This window comes from Cyanistes caeruleus, chromosome 3 (assembly GCF_971803275.1).
Source record: "Cyanistes caeruleus chromosome 3, bCyaCae1.hap1.1, whole genome shotgun sequence".
NCBI lineage: Eukaryota > Metazoa > Chordata > Aves > Passeriformes > Paridae > Cyanistes > Cyanistes caeruleus.
Window position 1 is genome coordinate 97,664,226 of NC_141703.1, and position 22,678 is coordinate 97,686,903.

At 37.1% G+C, this 22,678-nt stretch overlaps 1 protein-coding gene across 2 annotated transcripts; it reads right to left on the reverse strand.

Annotated features, from left to right (window-relative positions):
* Positions 1-2: 2 nt before the first annotated feature.
* On the reverse strand, positions 3-22,139 carry HJURP (Holliday junction recognition protein). Of its 2 annotated transcripts, XM_023943134.2 has the most exons (16): positions 21,951-22,139; positions 21,027-21,093; positions 18,340-18,404; positions 17,367-17,388; positions 14,419-14,474; positions 13,820-13,859; positions 12,452-12,510; positions 11,221-11,319; positions 10,437-10,497; positions 8,072-8,130; positions 6,843-6,941; positions 6,051-6,111; positions 3,486-5,101; positions 2,931-2,994; positions 2,674-2,761; positions 3-636 (listed from the first exon to the last, which is right to left on the reverse strand). In XM_023943134.2, exons 1-16 carry the CDS (start codon positions 22,032-22,034, stop codon positions 576-578), a joined length of 2,601 nt encoding a protein of 866 aa, XP_023798902.2. In that variant the 5' UTR covers positions 22,035-22,139; the 3' UTR covers positions 3-575. The 2 variants fall into 2 exon arrangements, with proteins under 2 accessions (XP_023798902.2, XP_086739451.1); XM_086883325.1 differs by lacking the exons at positions 10,437-10,497; positions 11,221-11,319; positions 12,452-12,510 and having other exon boundaries at positions 21,951-22,104.
* Positions 22,140-22,678: the final 539 nt, after the last annotated feature.

Sequence of the window (22,678 nt, forward strand, 5' to 3'; positions counted from 1 at the left end):
TATTTGTTCAGAACAATTTTTTTATTTAGAAAATACATTGTGTCAGGTAGAATTCTGTCAAAATACAGAACAGAATTACCAGCTCTACTAAAAAGTATAAGATTTTATTGAACGATCAACTTTGGTGATCTACTTAGAAAATTTTAATATTAACATTGCATAGAGACTCAGGTTATAACATATAGCAGTGATTTGGGGTCTGTACTGATACATCCAAAAAAGCATGAAAAGACAGCAATTTAGGGAAATGAACTTGTTCCTTATTATTAATACAGTAAGAATTAAAGCTTATTAGCAAGTAAAAAGAACATTCTGTTATTACAAATAAAATCAAATATAAAATTCCAACTTAGTCACAAATTAAGTGGCACTAAGAAGTGCCCAGTCAAAAGGGACAAACCGTTTCCCAAAGACTTATCTTACAGCAAAGTATAAATCAGAACGAGTTGTGTATTGCTTACATATAATTATAAATCCTTGATTCTTAGAAGAAACAATACTGAATAAAACCCAACCTATATAAAATTGTTTTATCTGTAGCTGTCCATGAATGCCTCTTGGTGAGCTTTAACCAGTCATCGAAGGGATTCATACAATTGGTCTTTCTCATCAGTGTAGCTTAGTTTTCTGTATACCCTGAAGAAAAAAACCCCAAAACTTCTGTTTAAGATGAGGAAGTAAATTACACAAAAATACTGTATTTCCTGAAACTCCAATGAACAGAATGAAATTGAAAAAGCAAGGTATCTGAACATCTTGACTGAATAGCAGCAAGGCTCCTTGTCTGTTTTCCTATGTGCTTTCAGATGGAGAGGAAGCTTTTCATGCTATGTCATTTCAATGCCTCACTAGTGCTACTATAATCAATCTAAGTTATGTATATCTATCAAACTTTGAGATGTAATCTTGGAATGCATTCACAACTAGTTTAAAGTTAAAGACACAAGTGAGAACACCTTGCATATTACTTAAGAAATTGCATAAATTTTCTGTCATATTTTGAACTAATTTGGTTTACATCTGACAAGTATAGCAGTAAAGCTGTAGGACAGCATTCACACAGAGCTGAAGTTCATTAGATATGAACATTTCCTTTTCAGAAATCTCTTTCATAATCATCTTCTAGATAAAGGCAATCTGGTTCCAGATAGAAAGACAATATTCCTTTTCTTTTCACAATGGCTCATTACAACATACAGCATTTTGCCACATGGCTTAGGCATTAAATTTCTGAGGGATCTGAAGCCATTAAAAAAGTTCACTGCTGGGAACCATAGAAAGCTAAAAATATCACACCACAGGGCCTCAGGAAGCTTTCCAGCTGACAGTCCATTTTGGCTACAAATCAGCAAACATGTCTTTGTGTAATTAAAGAACAAAGAAATATATTTTATTCCAGATGACTTAGAAGAAAACTCTGAAATCTTGATTTCTCTACTTATGTGCATTAAAGAAAGAAAAACCTTTTCCTTTAGAACAATAACTAATCTTACAGGAAAGGTTATTTTATATGGGGAGACAGGATAACATAGTGACAAAAACCAAAAGGAAATCCAAGAACTGAGCAGAACTTTGCTCAGCTAAGCGGGTATGCTCAACATCACAGAAATGTCCTTGCACACTCATCAGCTTGTCTCCAATCTTCCATTATATAAAAAATAATCCAAATATAATCTTTATCAATACTGTATGCATTTGTAATACAAGCCTCTAAATTTCAATTCCATCTTTGCTTAAACTGAAACTTTTTTCTTCACATCATTAAGCTCTTCTTGTTAAATCCTCCATACAAGTAGTTTAAAAATACTTTCAGCCTTCCTTTGAATTTCTAATTCAAACATTGTCAGAAAAAGTTCATATCACCTCCTATGATCATCTCAAGTTTAGTGAAAAATTTTCCTGACTTATTTTGGGAAGCCAGCATAACCTTATATGACAAATTACACTTCTGGCAAAAAAGCATGTCAAATGTTTTGGTAAATAAAATTAGGATTTTTTTTAGAGAGCTTTTAATGATTTTTAAATCCTTAGAATATTAAATGCTTGTAATTAAAAACCCAAGATATCTGAAGCTTGATAATCCTTTGAAAGTTACATATTTTCTATGAAAAACAGACATATTAGGCCAGTATTCAGGAAACTGGAAAGAGTGTCCTGCTTCCAGAGATCTAAATACACTGCCAGTAGTGATAATAGCAGGAGGAGAAGAAGTCTGTATGTTCCAAGCAGAGCCACTGCTTGTTTACACAGAGCCAAAATTCCCAACTTCAGAGGCCAACTTTTGCAAGTCCTTTTAAATGACAATATGCTGCACTCTCTGAGAGAACTTGTAAGCTTAAACACACAACCACAATCAAAACAATTCCATAGCAGATCTAAAATAATAAATGCCTCTATAATGAACACCACATAAGGACTACAGTAGGTATTCAGTTAGGTCATCTTACTATCTTATGTTCAGCAGCTCTCTTGCTGTAGTCTGGCTAGTTTTGACCACAGACACTTCCCTCTCAGTGTTCAAATCTGCAGGTGTGATTAGCTTGGGCTCTCCCACACTCATTTTCATTATGGAGGTATGCATGTCACTTTCATGTCTTTAATACAGACATAGAGAAGTAAGAATTCATTTTGAAATCTCTTTTTTAAAAAGGCTATTATTATTATTATTATTACCTTGAGTGATGCTTCCTCACGTTTCTGGGAGAGCTGCAATTCTCCATTGCCCCAGGCCACCCATAGTGCTCACTTGCAGTCCTAGATTCTGGTGATGAAAAGCAGTGGATGAAAAGGGCAAGAACAATGTTGAGTAGCATGAACATTACAATCTGTTGTTTAAGTATTAGCCTATTTTAACATTGGAAATACTTCAATGGGCAAATTTCCTTTAAGAAAATACTCCTGTGCAAATTGATAAAGTGTCTGAAACTAACCTTGCAGGGAAGTGCCAGGAATACAAAGAAAAGTTTTATCTGAAGAATCTTGAGATCCAGAGCCCTGAAAATCAAGCAGCAACATACAACATTCATGAAAAAATATACTGTTTCACAGCTTGCCACAGAAGAAATGTCTGTCAACTTGGAAATAAGTGTCTGATTTAAATCAACAAGTCTAATGATTCCTGTGAAACCCTATAAAGATTAATTTGCTTGCTTCACCTTGTCCATCTATAAAATTAATACAGTTTCAGAAGGACAACACCATAACTGAGTCACTATTTGAGACCATTTTAACCAGTGACATTGTCTATTAAAATAAAATCAAATCCTTCATTTAGAACCATTTCAAATTCATTAAGTACAGAGAGCTTCCTCACATGATCCAGGATACCCAAGCCCCCAGAGCTGTAAAACCTCCCTAGTGACCAAAAAGCACTGGAAGTATGCTATCACTAATTCCAACAGCTTGCAGCTCTAATCCATTCTTAAGCCCTTCTCCAAATATCCAAAGGTGCATTTTTTTTTTTTTAACCCAATGTTCTTAAATACCTGATAATGATAGCTGTGATCTTTAAAAAAGCTGGAGTTGTTACAGTTGTATGTGCCCAGAAAATCCATGCCAGCTGTTTGAGGACCTGTTTTACTGTGGAAAATCTCCTGATATTTTCTTGAAGAAAAACAATGTTCTGGTGTAAGTTTCAGTCGCTTTAATGGTGAACAAGGAAGATAGTTTTGAGAACTTCCTGCTCTTTTAACTCTGGAAATTGCAGAGTAAGTTCGGACAGGAGAATTAACAAGAGCATTTACAGTTTCAGGCATCTGTATTTCTTCATATTTTCTCAAATTTGAAGCTCTCTGAATCCCAGGAAATTTTGGAAAAGACTCCCTAGACAGTTTTTCATAAAGCCTGTCAAATTCTTTATCACACTGTTTAGTAGACCTCCCAATATCACTTAAACTACGTTTCACTAAACTTCCTTTCTCTTCAAGGTTCTGAGAGCTTAAAAGAGGTCTTGTCAATGTCAAAGGCTTTTGGAATTCTTCAGAACACACTTTGTAGTAGAATTCCTCAAATGCATCTTTGTATTTATTGGGCATCTTTGAAGGACTCTGCTTCATAGAACAGGAGGAAAACCAGTCTTTGTGCTGGAAAGAAGTTTGCCTTTCAGAAATTATTTTTTCAGGATATTTGAACACAGTATTTGATGATCTTGCAGGAGAACAATTTGTAATAGGTATAGAATTGTTACTATTGCCATGGGAACTACAAGAACATGAACACAATTCTGAGGTACAGACACCAAAGTCGGATTTCTGAGTCTTACTCTCTTTTACAAGATGAGGCACTCTTGAATCTGAACTGACAGTGGATGTTATAAAACTGGGTTCTGAGAAACTTTTGTAAGCAAATTTTTCACTTCCTGTGTATTCTGAATTTTTTGGTGAGGCAGTAGGCTGTAATTCATCTTCAACTATAAATGTCTCTTCCATTCTACCCATAACATCAGGAAAAGCAGTGTGTTTGCAGACTACTTGGCCCTTTCTAGATGTCAAATGCTGCTCTGAGTTTGAGTCAGAGTAGTCCATTTTGATTTCATTTGTATCAGTATAAGGCACCACACCAGAAGAATTACTAATGAGGTAACTGTCAAAACAGAATTCTCTGGTCTCATTTCCAAAAGCTGGATTCTTGGTTGTCTTCACTTCTACAGCTAGATGTGCTTGATTGTCTTCACTTCTACAGCTATATGGGCTGCGAAATACTCTCTTTAATTTACAGGGTCTGGACCTTGCCATTTTGTCTACAGTGATATTGAGTTTTGGTCTTCTAAAATGCCATCTCTTGGACCTTAAGTGTCCAAAAATGTGCTTTAACACTCTTCTATGAGACTGCTTTGCCATGAGCTTTGTAAGTATCTCCACCATTGCGGGATACAAGTCTGCGAGAGTTGTATTGCTCCAGGAGCATCCCTCATCTGCAGGCAGGTATTCTTCATGGATGCTATCACACAAAGTCGTGCTCAGTTCTGGAAAAGGTTGATGTCTAGGGGATGTTATTGTATTTGATGAAATGGGAACATGAGAATGCTGCAACTGTAGATATTTGGATGAAGAACTTTCATTTGACAACTCTAGCTCCTTTCTGCAAACAGCAGCTTGATTGCCTATTCAAAAAAACACAAACAAAAACCCACAAGTCAAGAAACAAAAACAGAAGTCAGAAAAAAATCCAAACCTATTAAGGCACTTCCAGTAATATATTGTATGACTTAAAAACAACTGCATATGATCCAGATAGCCTTACAGCAATAGCATATCTCATTAAGTGTTAGTGCCAAGCTAAATGGATGATTAATATGCCATCAACTAGGGAAAAAATAAAAACACTTTCTAACCATATGGAATTCACATATTATAGAGGAAAGAAATTGAATGTATTGGAAAAAAACAAACCACTATTCAAAGTAGCATAATATAGAGATACTCATTGCAGAGGAAGACTTCTTTGCCCTATGTGACTCCTGATCAGAAGTAATAGCCTGATCCAAAAGGTTGTTTTTTTTTTTATCATGTTCCTTGAAAGCTTTGTACTTGACTAGTCTAAATGCACCTTTTGCTTCCATAAACCATGATGAAAATAATGCTTTTTGTAATTGCTAAGCTTAAAATGTTTACACAAGAAATCTTAGGCTTTCCCCAAGTCTGGAAAGCTTATGAAGAAAGTTTACCAGCAAATACCACTTAGACTACCAGTTACCAGCATACCCAATGCCACTGAATAACAACCCTTGAGTTTAAAAGAAGCAGCACTAAAATTATTGCTCTCAATGAGCTAAAAGCTGCTGAATTTTGTAACTACGCATACTTGTGACTGAGGCTATGTAAGAAGAGCTGGATTTATGTACGCATGTTATTTCCTGTTTTTCAAATCCATTTTGCCATCAGAAAAATAATGTCTCACTTTCCTTTGAAATCCAGCCTCTCAAACTGTACAGTTCGAAAAATAATACCTTGGAGATTACAAGAAAGGAAATATTTTTTACTGATGGATTTTAACAAAGCCACATTTAGCAACTAAAATATGAGACCAACAAACAAAAGGCTTAACCATACCGAGCAGTTCTTGCAGTGGCGAAGTTAAACGATGACCTTTCGACAGACGTGGAGGTGTTATCTGAAAAACAAATAGAGAAAAAAACAATCTAAGGTTCTGAGGGTTTTCCACATTAAAGATTACATCAAAACCATACTTGTGACTCCCTCTCCTCATGCTACTCTGGGTCATGTCCACTTATGGTATTTAGGGGCTCAGCTAAGTTAAGACAAAGTGGAAACCATCCAGTCTAAGACCTCAGTAAGAAGTTAGAGAAGTTACTAGTTTAAGCTTGGAAAGCTAGTCATCATTTTTTCAACTGCTACATTATGTATCAGTATTAATCCCCTTCCCAAATATAAGAAATTCTCCATGGATATACACACACACACCAGAATAATCTAGACATCTCTGGCAGCCTCAGCAGAAAACAGAAGCTGAACTCTGTATCGTAACACTTCACCTCTGATCCTCCTCTCCCCCCACAACAAAAACAAAGTTAATTTTTTTTTCCCAACAAAACTCAAATTTAGAATCCTTGGAAAACTTACAGCTCAAAGACCAACCAAAGTACATCAAAGTTCAAAGAACAAAGCATAAGAGTAAAAAAAAATAAAATAAATCTGTAAATAATTTTCTGTTTCTTACATATCCTAGCTGTCAAAACCCCAAGATCATTTATGCAGACAAGAAGAAGAAGAACAATGGGAGAACCACAGAGAAGTTGTGTTAGAATTCATTGTGCTACCCAGTTAAAGAGCTCTTGTTTTATTCTAACTAGCAAATAACTTTGGGTAGGGGAAAGATGTTACCGTTATCCATTTGGGAATATTTCTCTCATCACCCCGTACTATCAAATCCACTTGAACTCTTTCTGGCTTTTGTATTTGTCCATCACCTACATTCAGATTCTTGGAGGAAAAGAAAATCATTAAAACAGATAGAAATTATTGGCACAGACAACTCCAAACAGATTATTCAGACTTACTGCAAACTAATATTCTTCAGATGAGGATATGCAACCAGCATCAGCTTCTTTTTAATGTATACATTTTACACAAAACTCATGCCTCCCCAAAAAACCCCACAAATCCCCACAAAGGAACTACATGTGAAGGAATAGTTAACTAGTTTATTCAGGGAAGAGCACACAACACCTTAAAGGTCCAGTGATAAAAATAAACCAATAAACCACCAAAATAAAGAAGAGAGAGAAAAGGAAAATGGTTGCAAAGCTCTGACAATTGCAGGAGTAAATCTTTCATGAATTCTTAACATCTCATGGGAACTCATATACAAGTTAAGGTCTCCTCTGCAAAGACCCTCTACATAAAATCAAAGGGAGTTTTGTAAGAAAAGGCAATTCATGAGTTAAACTGCCACTTCCTTCAGCAGATTATAGTAGCTGTTGTCAGAGAGGACACTAGCACTGTGCTAAACAGGTAAGGAAAGTAAATCCCCTTTTTGGTAATGGTGTTTGAGCAAGCAGAACCCAGAATTTAAATGGCTGCACACACAAAAATGTGTGTCATATTTTTCTTCAACAAGGGAAATACTCTGGGGGTATCCTGACCATTGTCTAGTTTGAGAAGCAACAGCAGAAGATCCCAGTCTGCTTTTGTTACAGCAGCCATTATTTCACATTTCCCATTTCCTTTAAATCATGTTACCTCTTTCTGCTTGAATCCCAGGTGAATGACCATACCTTTTTAGAAGTGCTTTCTCCTCATGATCCACCTGGTTACTCTTTTTCCTTACCTATAAAAACCTTTCTCAGAGTTGCCTGTTGATGCAGTACGTTGTACAGCTTTCTCTGGCCTACTGGTATGCCCAAGACAATAACATCACTCATGCTTGGTCTTTGTGACACTGTGTTACTGAACCCTTCACTTGCTAAAAACATGCATTAAGATGCAGACTGGATCAACTGTATCAAGCCTTCTATACCAACTCATCAGGCATGTGTATAACTACTCCAATAGTTAATAGGTTCTATTGAACACAACATCATTACGTTTAATTAGACACCCAAAAGTTTTACCTGGAGGTCAATTTCTTCAAATTTTCTTCTTACTGAGCCTATATCACCTTTTTCTTCACCTGCAATTTGAAGGTAAATATTAAATATAATATAGTTGAATCCCAAACAGAAATGTCTTAAATTTGCAAAGAACTGTGCATGTTATTGGCTAGACTATTTTCATTCTGGAAAATATTTTTCTACACTACAAATTTTAGCTGTATTACATTTCCATTTCATTTCCAATTGAAAAGCATGGTTTGCAGGTTCCTAAATGACTGGAGTGGAGCAATGAAGTGGAAAGAAATCTTGTTTGCAGTCCATTCTTTATGATTTCTAGTAAACATTCAGAGAGTAAAATATTTTTAAAGCTCTTTTTTTTCTTGCTCTGTAAGATTCATTATTCATTAATGCATAATTCCTGCTATGCTCCTACATATCCCAACAAAGACAGCAAGGACTTTCTAACAGTTTCTCTTAGAAGCTTCCTGTTGTCAAGACCTGCTTACAAATCACCAAGTGAGAAAGAAGGCACACTTGAGAATATAGAAAAGCAAGCCCGAATCTTTTAACTCAGTCTTTAGGTATTTGATGGTTATTTTTGTGAATGACATGCAACAAAACATTTCTTTCCTAGATGTAGGTAGACCTTCCAATACATCATTAGCTAAAATCAGCCCTCCATGAGAATAAAATATGTGACTGTACTTTAAGCCCTGATTTCTGAATTGCCCTGGACTCACCAGAGGGAAAGAAAAAGGAGAGAATAACCGTGGAAACTGTGAGCGAAAAAAATCTTGCTTTATGATACCCACCATATCACGGCCTTGTCATACTACTCTGAAATTCTATTACTCTTTCTGCCATACAAGCTTCTTCCTCCAGTAACACTGGGCACAAAGCTGTCAGATTGCTTCCTAAACGTTCAGCAAGATGAATGGACTTGACTGCCACAAAAATGGGCAGTTCTTGAGATAAAGGGAACAACTCCTGTCTCCAGGAAGGGTTGACTCCATCATGCCAATTACAAACTATTAGAAAACCACTTGTTTCAAAGAATGAGCTGATTTGTATACAAGTGGAATATCCTTCTAAGAGTGAATCCTCAAAAAGCTAATTTTAGTATCTCTTCAATGTACTGGCAAATATACTTTCAAATCACTGGAACTTCAGTTATTAGCAGAGGGCCATGGCACAAATTGCAAAAATAAAAGTATTTTCTCCAGGGAATCTGAAAGCATTTTTAAAGGCTAAAAGGGAAAATCAGTAACACCTTTGCACCTGAAAGGCAGAACAGAGAGGAAAAAAGGAGAACTTCCACCTTTCTTTCTCAAAAAGATGACCTAAAGAAAGCTGTTTCACAGGAGATGCATCCAAACACCAATATTACCTAAGTCATGGCTTATTTATCCCTTTCTCCAAATAAATTCATTTTTCTTTGATAGTACGCTGCTAGATACATGTAATTGTTCAGATATACTCTGCCATGCTACCTCCTCCTAAAGAAAAGAGGGCAATCCTAATAACTTTCCCTATGTAGAGCAGACTAATATTTGCAGGTCCAGGTGAGAGCTGTTCCACTTGACCTTTACCAGTTTTGCATACTTTCAACAAAAAATAGTGTGTATTACCTGGAAGAAACTCTGCATTCACTGAGAAGTGAGAAGTATTCTGTGTGAATACTAAAAATGGAAAAGATCTGCCTAAACTAAAATTTTAGCTAAAACAGCTAAAGACAGATTTTTTTGTTAAGTTATTATGCCCTACTGATAATCCTTTATATATTAAAAACCCACCAAAACAGAACCAAGAAAAAAAGCCTGAAAAAACTCACCAAAACAACCAAAACCCAAAAATCCACACATCCCAAACACCGTGGTGACCTCAATTTTTTGTGTGAGGAATCCCATCCACCATCCCTATGAATGTAATTTCTACATCTTACAGTATTTAGAGATAGCTGGAACTCATGAAGGTTTCTATACATCCTCTCCAGTCTCTTCATAGACCATTCAGAAGACAAAGGTAAGTGGATCATCATTTATTGTATGCTGCTATGAAAACACCATGGTCTGAAGCACTTCACTCATTTTTCTCACAAGAGCAGAAGTCAAAGGACACTTACAAGCAGAACTAAGAATTATCGCTTTCAGTGAGATAAATGCTCCTGAATTTTGTAACTATGAGTTTTTGTTGCTGAGGCTATGTAAGAAAAGCTGGATTTATGTACGCATGTTATTTATTTCCTGTTTTTCAAATATATTTTGCCATAAGCAAAACCAAGTCTAACTTTTTTCTAGTTCAACTAATTTTCTCTAAAGGATTTTAATAAAATCACATTTAGTAACTAATATATGAGACCAACAAACAAAAGGCTTAACCATACCGAGCAGTTCTTGCAGTGGCGAAGTTAAACGATGACCTTTCGACAGACGTGGAGGTGTTATCTGAAAAACAAATAGAGAAAAAAACAATCTAAGGTTCTGAGGGTTTTCCACATTAAAGATTACATCAAAACCATACTTGTGACTCCCTCTCCTCGTGCTACTCTGGGTCATGTCCACTTATGGTATTTAGGGGCTCAGCCAAGTTAAGACAAAGTGGAAACCATCCAGTCTAAGACCTCAGTAAGAAGTTAGAGGAGTTACTAGTTTAAGCTTGGAAAGCTAGTCATCATTTTTTTCAACTGCAATTTTTGAACTTCAAATATAAGAAATTCTCCATGGATATACACACACACACCAGAATAATCTAGACATCTCTGGCAGCCTCAGCAGAAAACAGAAGCTGAACTCTGTATCGTAACACTTCACCTCTGATCCTCCTCTCCCCACACAATGAAAACAAAGTTAATTCTTGTTTTTTTTCCCAACAAAACTCAAATTTAGAATCCTTGGAAAACTTACAGCTCAAAGACCAACCAAAGTACATCAAAGTTCAAAGAACAAAGCATAAGAGTAAAAAAAAAATAAAATAAATCTGTAAATCATTTCCTCTGTTTCTTACATATCCTAGCTGTCAAAACCCCAAGATCATTTATGCAGACATCCAGAAGAAGAACAGTGGGAGAACCACAGAGAAGTTGTGTTAGAATTCATTGTGCTACCCAGTTAAAGAGCTCTTGTTTTATTCTAACTAGCAAATAACTTTGGGTAGGGGAAAGATGTTACCGTTATCCATTTGGGAATATTTCTCTCATCACCCCGTACTATCAAATCCACTTGAACTCTTTCTGGCTTTTGTATTTGTCCATCACCTACATTCAGATTCTTGGAGGAAAAGAAAATTATTTCAACAGATAGAAATTATTGGCACAGACAACTCCAAACAGATTATTCAGACTTACTGCAAACTAATATTCTTCAGATGAGGATATGCAACCAGCATCAGCTTCTTTTTAATGTATACGTTTTACACAAAACTCATGCCTCCCCAAAAAACCCCACAAATCCCCACAAAGGAGCTACATGTGAAGGAATAGTTAACTAGTTTATTCAGGGAAGAGCACACAACACCTTAAAGGTCCAGTGATAAAAATAAACCAATAAACCACCAAAATAAAGAAGAGAGAGAAAAGGAAAATGGTTGCAAAGCTCTGACAATTGCAGGAGTAAATCTTTCATGAATTCTTAACATCTCACGGGAACTCATATACAAGTTAAGGTCTCCTCTGCAAAGACCCTCTACATAAAATCAAAGGGAGTTTTGTAAGAAAAGGCAATTCATGAGTTAAACTGCCACTTCCTTCAGCAGATTATAGTAGCTGTTGTCAGAGAGAGGACGCTAGCACTGTGCTAAACAGGTAAGGAAAGTAAATCCCCTTTTTGGTAATGGTGTTTGAGCAAGCAGAACCCAGAATTTAAATGGCTGCACACACAAAAATGTGTGTGTCATTTTTCTTCAACAAGGGAAATACTCTGGGGGTATCCTGACCATTGTCTAGTATTTGAGAAGCAACAGCAGAAGATCCCAGTCTGCTTTCGTTACAGCAGCCATTATTTCACATTTCCCATTTCCTTTAAATCATGTTACCTCTTTCTGCTTGAATCCCAGGTGAATGACCCATACCTTTTTAGAAGTGCTTTTACCACCTCATGATCCACCTGGTTACTCTTTTTCCTTACCTATAAAAACCTTTCTCAGAGTTGCCTGTTGATGCAGTACGTTGTACAGCTTTCTCTGGCCTACTGGTATGCCCAAGACAATAACATCACTCATGCTTGGTCTTTGTGACACTGTGTTACTGAATCCTTCACTTGCTAAAAACATGCATTAAGATGCAGACTGGATCAAATCTTCTGTGTATAATAATCATCAGGCATGTGTATAACTACTCCAATAGTTAATAGGTTCTATTGAACACAACATCATTACGTTTAGTTAGACACCCAAAAGTTTTACCTGGAGGTCAATTTCTTCAAATTTTCTTCTTACTGAGCCTGTATCACCTTTTTCTTCACCTGCAATTTGAAGGCAAATATTAAATATAACATAGTTGAATCCCAAACAGAAATGCTTTAAGTGTTCAAAGAGCTGTGTAAGTTATTGTCTAAACTGTTTTCATTCTGGAAAATATTCTTCTACTGTACAAATTCTAACCATATTACATTTCCATTTCAATTCCAATTGAAAAGCATTGTTTGTGTGTTCATAAATTACTGGAGTGGAGGAATGTGAGGATATCAATGCCCTATCCCTATGAATCTAATTTCTAGATCTTGCAGCACTTAGAGGTAGCTGGAACTCATGAAGGTTTCTACAAATCCTCTCCCGTCTCTTTGTGGACCATTCAGAAGAGAAGTGTATCATCATTTTATTGTATGCTGTAATGAAAACACCAGGGTACGAAGAACTTCACTAATTTATCCCACAAGTGCAAAAGACAAATGACACAGAAGCTAAGCTATAGATGCCACTGAAATATTTTTCCTATGTTTCATTGAGCAGGTAGAAAAAAAAGTCCTGCTTTCTTAATTGGCAGAAACTATTTTATCATTCAAATACTTATTTGAAATTATCCTCTCAAACAATAGTGGGAAACATTTCCCTCAACATCAAAGTAATTGTCAGATTTCGAGGCAGCTATGTAGATGGGTAAGCTTATTTATTACCAGAGTAATTTCAGCTATTAATTGCTAGCTACTGCCTAGCTACTGCATAGTGTAATTTTTGAAAAGTAGTAGAAGTTTTTATTTGCTCAAGAATCAAAAATGTTGAGTAATACCAGTTTTAAATATTTGAAAAAAAAACCAATCCCAGTCAAAGACAGTTGCCACTGATTAATGCAATCAAATAATTACTTGGGAATATAAGGTCAAAACTTCCCCAGAAAACTTCACAAGACTGATGCCAAAACATTTACAAACATTACTGAAGAATTGTTGCAACTGACTGCAAACCTCTGCTTACCACTCCCCTAATATTTAATGTATCTATTTCAACTATTAATAAAACTTCTACTGACACCTAGGCCAAGGTTTTTATTTCACTGTTCCTTTCTTTATTAAAAAAGGACAGTTGAACATATTTCACATTGACTTTCTAATGTATCAGGAAGTCAGGACTGAAATTTCAAAGAGGAATATGAATACTGATTTCACAGAACTACCTGTACCTTAGACTCTTGCTATTCCTATTCTCTGCCTTCTGAAAGGGTACAGAACATGTATAAAAACTAATTTTACTATATTAGAAAGAGATGAAAAACTTATTTGCAATTTTCTCAAAGAGTGAAAAAAAGAATAGATAAGTAGTAAATTAAAAACCCACCTATATCAGATGTATCCACACCAGAGTTCTCAGAAGATTCCTTAAAAGCACATTAAAGGAATTTTAATACCTTGTAGCTTAAGCTATATTAATTAGCAAGTAGAATTTTCTTCTTTTACTAGTTGCTCAATTATTTTTGGGCTGGTGGTAGCAAAACACAGTCACATTCTACAAATTCTGTCCAAATCACACCATCAAATCTATACACAAACTTGCTTTGAGTCAAAAGAAGCTATTCTAGACTACACAGATTTTACAATTAAAAAAGTTAAACCCACATATTGTCTAATGAAAAAGGCACTTGAAGCCTTTATCCAGCTGCTCTTTCCCTCTTCAAATAAATCTAATAACTCATCTGAAATCCATGACTGATATTGTGGTACAGGACCACCTGCTTCTCAATAATTTCTTAGCTTTTGACTACATAACTACATTTTCCCATAAAGGCTGTCATAGGATGGTTGGGGTTTGAATGGACCCTGAAGATCATCTAGTACCAACCCCTCTGTGATGGCCAGATTGCTCAAAGCCTCATCCAGCCTGGCCTGGAACACTCCATAAAAACAACGTGGTGTGTATATGCAATTGTGGTGCCATACCTGATCTACTGTTGAGTGTTCATCTTCAAAATCACTGCTCTGTTGCTTTGATGTTTCTTAGCACGAACGGGAGGAAAAAAAAAAGTTCTATTACTTATATAATATTTATCCTCTCTTGTCATTTTTGTTGTAAGTTTCTTTTATTTTCCCTCTATTTCTATCCTATCACCTGTGGCTCTAGTTTGGTTTCTTTTCTGACTCACTCTGGTCAATCACACTACTGTGAAACACTAACCAAAGTACTCCAGCACACTTCTTATCACAGTTGAATAGTGCAGAAAACCTCTTTTGTGTGCTTTATGTTCAAGGCACCTGTGCATATCTTCTAGCACGGTGTGTACTATTTTTACAGCAGAGTGTGATATCCTTGTTGGCTCAAGCAGCTTTCAAAGTTGGCTCTTCATCATTTGATTATTCCAAAATAAGTTTATTATACTTTGAACTTCTTTACATGAAATTGAACAAATTTTACTTTATCATCTGAGAGTTAATTAAGGGTATCCCCTCTTCTGCTATTTACTGAAATAAAGTATAAACCAATAATTTGCACAGGACAAATCCTGTAAAAAAAAGCCCCATGTTTCCCTCAAGTTTGGACACAGACCACTGATAATTATTCTAAGCAGAGTTTTCCAACCAGTGGCTATAAAACCACACTCTCATAAAATTTGTCAAGCATATAACTAACAGGCTCTGGCTTACGGTTGTAACCGTCTCTAGAAATTAAATCTTCGTTATTTTGCAAGACACTACTGTAATACTTCCTTTAAAATATATTTTTTTAGAAGCTGAATAATGCATTTTCCAAACATATCTGGATTGAAAACACAGGAAATCAGAAGAACACAGTAGTGTACAGTTGAAACCCCTTCCTGAGCAAGGTCTATGAAACACCACAGAGGATGTTTCGTTTCAAAAAAATTCTCAAGTAAAGAAACCATTTTAAGCAGCTAATATATGACAGAAGTATCACTTCTCTTGGAGGCTGAAATTTAACATACCTGGTCCTCTCTTATTGAGAGATGCCATTTATTAAACATAAAAAGCTCACCACTCAAAAGACTGTCATTTTAATCAGTAAAACTTGATAGGAGTGCTCGACATTCTATACAAATACTAAAACTTGAATCCAGCAAGATTCAGAACTGTGAGCTGGAAAAACCAACACTAGTTATATTCCAAGGGGAGGGGTTCATTGATAGGTATTTGGTTTAATGTTTACACGTAATGGCACACAACTTTATGTATCTTATTTGAAAACTCTTAGGTCTAATTAAGAGTAAATGAGTAAGTAAAATTTGTACATTAGTTTTAATAATTCAGTCAGAAATATCTTTTTTGGGTTGAGCATTTTGGGCGTGTAGGTTTGTTTTTGTTTTTTTTTTAAGGCTAAGAGCAGCCACAACCAGACAGTTCCAATGTTTACTCATGTATCTTTGTGTTTCAAATGAAAAACTTCAGAGCAAGATATGGTTTTCTTAAGCTGGATAAATTTGATAAGATTCAATTTTTTATGGTGTATGTAAGTATACATGTATAAATACAAATCTATGCAGGCTTGTTTTCTTATAAGGAAAGCTGTTCACCCAACTTTCATATTTAGTTAGATATTTCTTCCCTAGGACAACTTAAAATAAAATTAAATAATACTTTCCTCAAGTTACATTAGAAGTGGCAAAAATACATATTACCATTTTTCTGCTTGTATGTCATCTGTAATGCAGCACACTAAATTTAAAATTAATAAGATCAAGAACTTGTAGCATTAAAGAACTCCAAATAAACTGAGAGCTTGTAAGACATTCAGACCCTGAATTAGATTAGCAAAATATTTCTTCTAAAAGACTTTAAATACCATATATTTGAAAAAAAACTTTCTTTCCAAGTCTTACTGTAGCCAAATTTTTGTGCTACTTCAAAAAAAATTTAGCCCCATCAGCTAAATGGAGTAAAAGGTAAAGGTCTAGACCATCTGAAACATTTTGTACCAGACCCTCATTCCCCAGCTCTACATTTAAATTTCTTAGGCTGATTCAAATCCTGTATCTGACCACTTTGTGGACAAATTTTTTAATAGTGTTGTGCAGGAAGAGAGGTGCTAGGCAGTGCTTTGTCCTCTGGTGTTCCAAATAAAAGTTTCTTAGATGAATGTCATAAAAAGACACCGTAAAACCCGCACTTCAAAACCTTGAGAGACTGGAGTCCAACATGCCTTCACAGTACTACACTGGAAAATTTCCCCATCATTTATCCTAGTAGAAATATATATATTTTAGTGGAACGTATAGCTCCTTTTCAGAAAAACGTTCAGAAATTACACCTCCCTCCTAAGGTGTATGATTTTAGACTTTGGTGCACAGACTTGTTTTCATTTCTATCCTGGAGCTTGATTTCCAGTGAAGTAACTGGAGGCATCCTGATTCATTGAGTATACGGAATAATTTGCTAAATCTTTGATAGTCCATAAGCAACTTCATGAGTTTGTTTTTTTTTTTAGAACATATTTTTTAATATGCCCACTTATCTGGAAATTTTTAAAAAGCAAACAACATTCATTTCTCCACTACATGCACATAAGTTAGGGTTGGAATTTTTAAGATTTGATGAATATCTGACAAAATGGACAAATACAACAAATAAAATCTTTGATTACTTGATAAGGTATCAACTTGTTATGATAGCACCATGAATTATAATGTATTTATTCATCTTAAATATTTTAAATTACATTTCTGAATCCTTATGAACATAAGTACTGCTGATTTATTAGATGGTTTCTCACACAAAAGCCAATGAGCATCCTAAAGGGTTTAGCATGAACCTGAACATCTTCCTTTAAAAGACTCTTTGGAAAAGATTTTATACCTATTTATATTTATATATAATATATTTATATATATTTAATTTATATATATATATAATAGCAGGGGTTTTTTTAAACACTTTACCTCTATTCCTTCGTCTATCCTTCTGCAATTAAAAAAAAAAAACAAAAAACAAAAACAAAAGTCAGAATAATCTAGGAATAGCAAAATAACATTAACCACTGCCTTTATTTACTTTGGTATATCCCACAACTACATAACTGTTCGATTTCCTCAAGTTTCCCATGGTCTGACCAGAAAAGCCAAAAGTATCTAATAAAACTTACCTATCATTCACTTTTGCCCTTATTGTTGTTGCTAAAATCACTGCAAAAGCATACCTTGGTCCACATAAGATTCTGACAGACAATTTCCTTACAGTCTTTAATGGATTTAGTCGGGAAACTTGTGCAGCAATGCTTAGTAGACTGTGCATGAGGTATTAGCAGGAGTAGAAAGGGAACCATAAATACAGCGTATTTTTGGTCTCCATTCAATCCACTCTTGTTCCCTCAGACTGAATTTCAATCCTTATGCCCTCTGTGGGGTTCAGAACAGCTTCTGTGTTAACTACCAAAGCACACCATACAGGCCATGGGTTTACCTGACACAGATGACTGGTAAGACTGTAAAGATTCTTTCATTACTGTGGCATTATTTCACAGGGAAAATAAAAACCTAAAGATGAAACCAAGAAGCCCTGTGGAACTGGAGAGCTGATTATGTGAACCAAGATAAATTGATCCAATGCATTAACTTCAATTAAAATATTCTGATGAATTCTAAATATACACATACCCAACAGACAGCAACTTAAAAAAATTCTCTAAGTTTACAAGTGGTGCTAACCACTGATAAATGGTTATCTACTGTAGTCTAATGCATCTGAAAAATCTTAAACTATGCTAAAATCCTATTTTAAAGCAGGTATTTTCCTCATTAATACCTCTGAAAATATATGGCACAGCAAGATTAGAATATAATCCTATCTATCTATCCATACATGAAGAAATATTGCTGCGCTATGGTTCCATGTTAGGACTGTATTATTAAATACCTTAAATAGTTTCTCCTTCCATTTTTTAACATCATTCCTTGACACTTGCCCCCATTGTTTTGGTCCTAGAAAAAACAAAGAGTAACAATATTAACACATCTTTTCTTATAACACCATCTATACTGACTATCACTCTAACAAACAAATACTTAGGAAGAACATATTACAGAAAAACAAAGCATTATAAAATGTGAACAATCTCCACCTTATTTGCTGAAATAAAAATTTAGATGAAAACAAACCAGGAGAATATTGTAATTCAAGTTAATTGAGAAGTCAGGCAAGGCAAGAAAAAATGCTGAGTCTAACAAGACTAAGCTAAAATCCAAAGAGCACTACAGCCCCATATACTACCAAGAGGGGGGGAAAAATGGGCAAATGCTTTTGGTTTTTAGATTTTAGCTGATGAATGCAGTATACGTAGTATCTGAGGTTAGTTAAAGGCATAATTAGGGCTCTACAGGACTGAGATCCATATTCATTTCGTATTGAACAGAGGTCACTAACCCAAAAGCATAACCAAACCTTTACAAACGCAAAGCTGTCTATTACAGTACTCTATGAATGTTTTCTCCCTCTTCCAAGGGATAATGCACACAAAACGTAAGCCTGCCAGTTTGTAAAAACCTTTGGTGCACAGCTGGTGACTTCTGCTGGGTCTGTCCAGTAAGATATGTTATAAATACAGGTTATAATATTGGCTTTTTGCAAGTAGTAAGATGAATGTTGTATGTAAAATGTTAGAATGGCTTTGCTATGTGAATGCAGTTTTTTTTCTCTCCTGCTATTAGCAAAAATTTAGGCATAAGTGGTAATAGTTGATATAGTATGTTTGAACTGCCTGTGGTTAGGATAACCCCCAGTGAACAGATGATGGGGACCCTGCTGCTTATCAACACTCACCGTCTGTGGAAAGGAGCCAAGGCCCAAATTAAAAGGGGGTAAGAAGAGGATTAAAACCACAAGCCAAGAAACACACATGCTCTAAAAAGGTGGACCCAAGAAGTGACCATGCTAAACAGTTCCTGGAAATTGTAAACTAGTTAATAGAAAATCTTGAATATGCATAAAGGTCTATGACTATGCATCAAGCAATGCAATTAGAAATGGTATATAAAGGGTGTTTCCAAGACACCAGGTGTGTGCTCTTAGCAGAGTGCCAAACACCTGGCCATTTTAACCCTTTGCTTTATTGTCTCCTATTGTCTTTTTTTTTTTAATTACACCTTCTAAAATTTACTAAGAAAGTGAACGTTGTTTTTCACAGAAGAATTCAGCTTTCAGAATTCTCCTTCAGCCCGTGGAAAAAAAAATGCTCACTCTAGAACATGTGAATGTTGAAAGCTGTGATCTGGTGAGAGGCTTGAACACAGAGAGAGAGATAGAAAGAACCCTTGCTTCCAGAGGCAGAGGAAGAAGATCCCTGCCTTTATACTAGAACAGCTCATCCTTAAAAATTGCACCTCATGAACTAATGGCCCAGGGGAAAAAAAGCAGTTATAACAAGACTGCTCTGTCCACTGACCCACGTAGAAGCAGGTTTCTGGTGAGAACACAACTCATAAAAATTAAAACCATATTAAAAGAGTTCACAGAAAACTCTCTCCCATAGAAACGACCCCATGGCATAGCAAAATAGACTCCTTTCCTAAGTGAACTGAAAATAAAAAAAATTAAAAGTGACACACTGACCAAAAACCCCATGTCTTTGTCTTCCTACATTGTCGGTGAGAAATAAAAAAAGGCTGGGGGGAGGAAAATTATTCTAAAGGTTTTAGTTCTCTTTATCACCTTTTTGATTCTGTTAATAAATTTTCCTTCATACCTTTTAAAGTGTTGTATCATCGATAACTGTGTTTTTCTCCTAATCCTTATTACACAAGCTTTTTAATTGTTCTTTCCCCCTCTTCTGCTTAACTATAACAGAGGAGAATGAATGATTTTTTTTGTAGATGCACTAGCATTTAGCCATTGTGAACCCACAACAAGGTATCATAATCCTCACTTCAGTGATAATAAAACCTGCCAAAAACATTTAATTTCCCAGAAAAGCCATCCAGATACTAAGTCACAGGTCCCAGTAAAACCTTGAGCAATATATTTTAAAACAATAGCTTTTTTTTTTCCTCAATAACCTTATGGAATCAATCATTATTGCTCTACAATGGATCAACCATTACAATGAACAACTGGATAAACATTGTCATGGGCTGACATGGTTTAGATTTATGTTAAAGACATGGGAGAACTCAATAAAAAGTTAAAGAGACTGTCAACCTACTCCACCCTGACGTTTGGCAGAGCAGTGTTCAGAATACTAAGTGGAGATGAAAACACACAATCCATTTATGTGTATCAACTCTTGCTAATGTCTCCATTTCTTCGCTTCCTCTCAGTCTTCTCCATTTTGATTCTTCTTCTTACAAGTCATCCAAACATTACCCGTTTTTATCCTGAACTTTGCTAATAACCGTTGTCTTGTCTAAAATGGAGGATGCAATAGATGAAAAGTGTACATATAAATAAACTCTTGGTGTTATACCAAAGTCTACATATGAGATATCATACCTAAGTGAATGGAATTCAGTAGCTGTTGCACTTAAATATTCTATAGCTGCTAACACTTGCATGCTTTACTAAGTCTAAACATACAGTATATAAATGTTGTAGCTTTAAGGAGTTCTTACCGTCAGGTGTATCATAAGTGAGAGTATCCATGGAAACAAGTAAGTCATCTACAAAAGGATGATTATACTAAATAAAAAGAAGTATTAAATATTAGAACAAACGATCAAAGCAATATCTTTAACGTCTGTTTTACATATTTTTTTAGGATGGTTTTATGTTTTATCCTAAGCATGAAGTATGTTGTTTTATTGGCTAAAGCTACAAGTCATTAATCTGGAGATATTATTAACTCCGGTTAACAGAAGTAATAAAGGAAACCGGTATGTTTGCATGTGCATAAGCCATTTAGCCTCAAGGCGTAAGCCAGCCAGTGTCAAAACAGGGTTCCAGAGAGTTTCCGGAAGCAGTTAAGTCTCTCTCTTACAGTTTCACCCAAACTTCCACTGTAAAAGCGAAAAGCAGCCCCCACCTAGGGCAAACAGCTCATGACATGTAAAAACATCCAATGTGCCACCAGCCGAGAAAAAGCTTCTGGAGCCAGATTTGGCCCGGTGTCAGCACAAAGCATGTCCCGAGCGGGAAAGCCCACACACCCTGGGATAAACGCGATAGTCTGGGCACGGAGAAGGACCATTCCCACACTCTAAACACACAATGGCTTCTCAGGGAGGATCCAGGGAGGGAGCCCCCCACTTTCTGTAGTTTCATTGAAAAGCCCCGGCTAACGCAAGCTAATCGGGGCTAAGGACGCTGTCAAGCCAGCTCGCACTTGTGACTAAGCAGCGTATCCAGCGCTGGCAGTCCCAGGTGGCTGCTGTGCGGCAGTATTCCCGGAGCTGGCCCCTGACAGCCCGCTCCCGCTCCTGCCACGGCACCGGAGCGCGCGGCCCAGCACACACGGCACCGCCGCTCCCAGTCCCCGCTTCCCCGCCCGCCGCGGGACGGCTCCCGGAACCCGCGGCTGCCCAGGCCCCGTAGCTCACCTGCTCCAGGATGCGGTTCATGGAGGCCATGAAGCGGGCGTTGCTGCGCCGCAGCCCCTCCCGTACCGCCGTGTTCCGCTCCATGGTGCGTGGCGCGGCCGCCGCCGGGACCGCCGCGCCGGCCACAGAGGCCGCCAGCTCGCGCCCCGATTCAAACCGCGCGCCGCCTCCCCGTCGCCGCCTCCTATTGGCTCCTGCTCAAACCGGGTCTGGCGCTGCAGCCAATCCAAGAGCGCGGTGGGCGAGCTTTGCATTGTGATTGGCTGGTGGCGCTGCTGCGTGCCCGATCAGCCCGCCTCCAAGTCCTGTCCCTGTGCGCCCAGCAGGGCGCGGCGCGGGGTCGCTGTTCCCCCGGGCACCAGGCCCCACGCACCAGGCCCCGGGCCCACCGGCGGGATGCCTCCGCAGGGGATGGAGGTGCCTCAGGGCTCTCTCCGGCCTAGGCAGCTCCTGGCAGAGATTTACAGCGCGGTGTGTCTCTGTGGGATTCGCCACAGGCGGCCAGAGGAGTCGGGGCTGAGGAATCTGGTGGTCAGTGGCCGGCAGCCAGGCCCTCCCCAGTCCCTCTCCAGCTGGTCCCCTAAGGCTGCAGGCTGGAGTTCTCTGCGGAGGAGTGGAACTAGCAAAGCCAAGGCATTACCTGCCCACTGGCTATTTTGGATACCATTCCATTCCTTCCCAATATTCTTCAAGTAACCATTGGCTTCTATTTATAGAAATAAAGATTT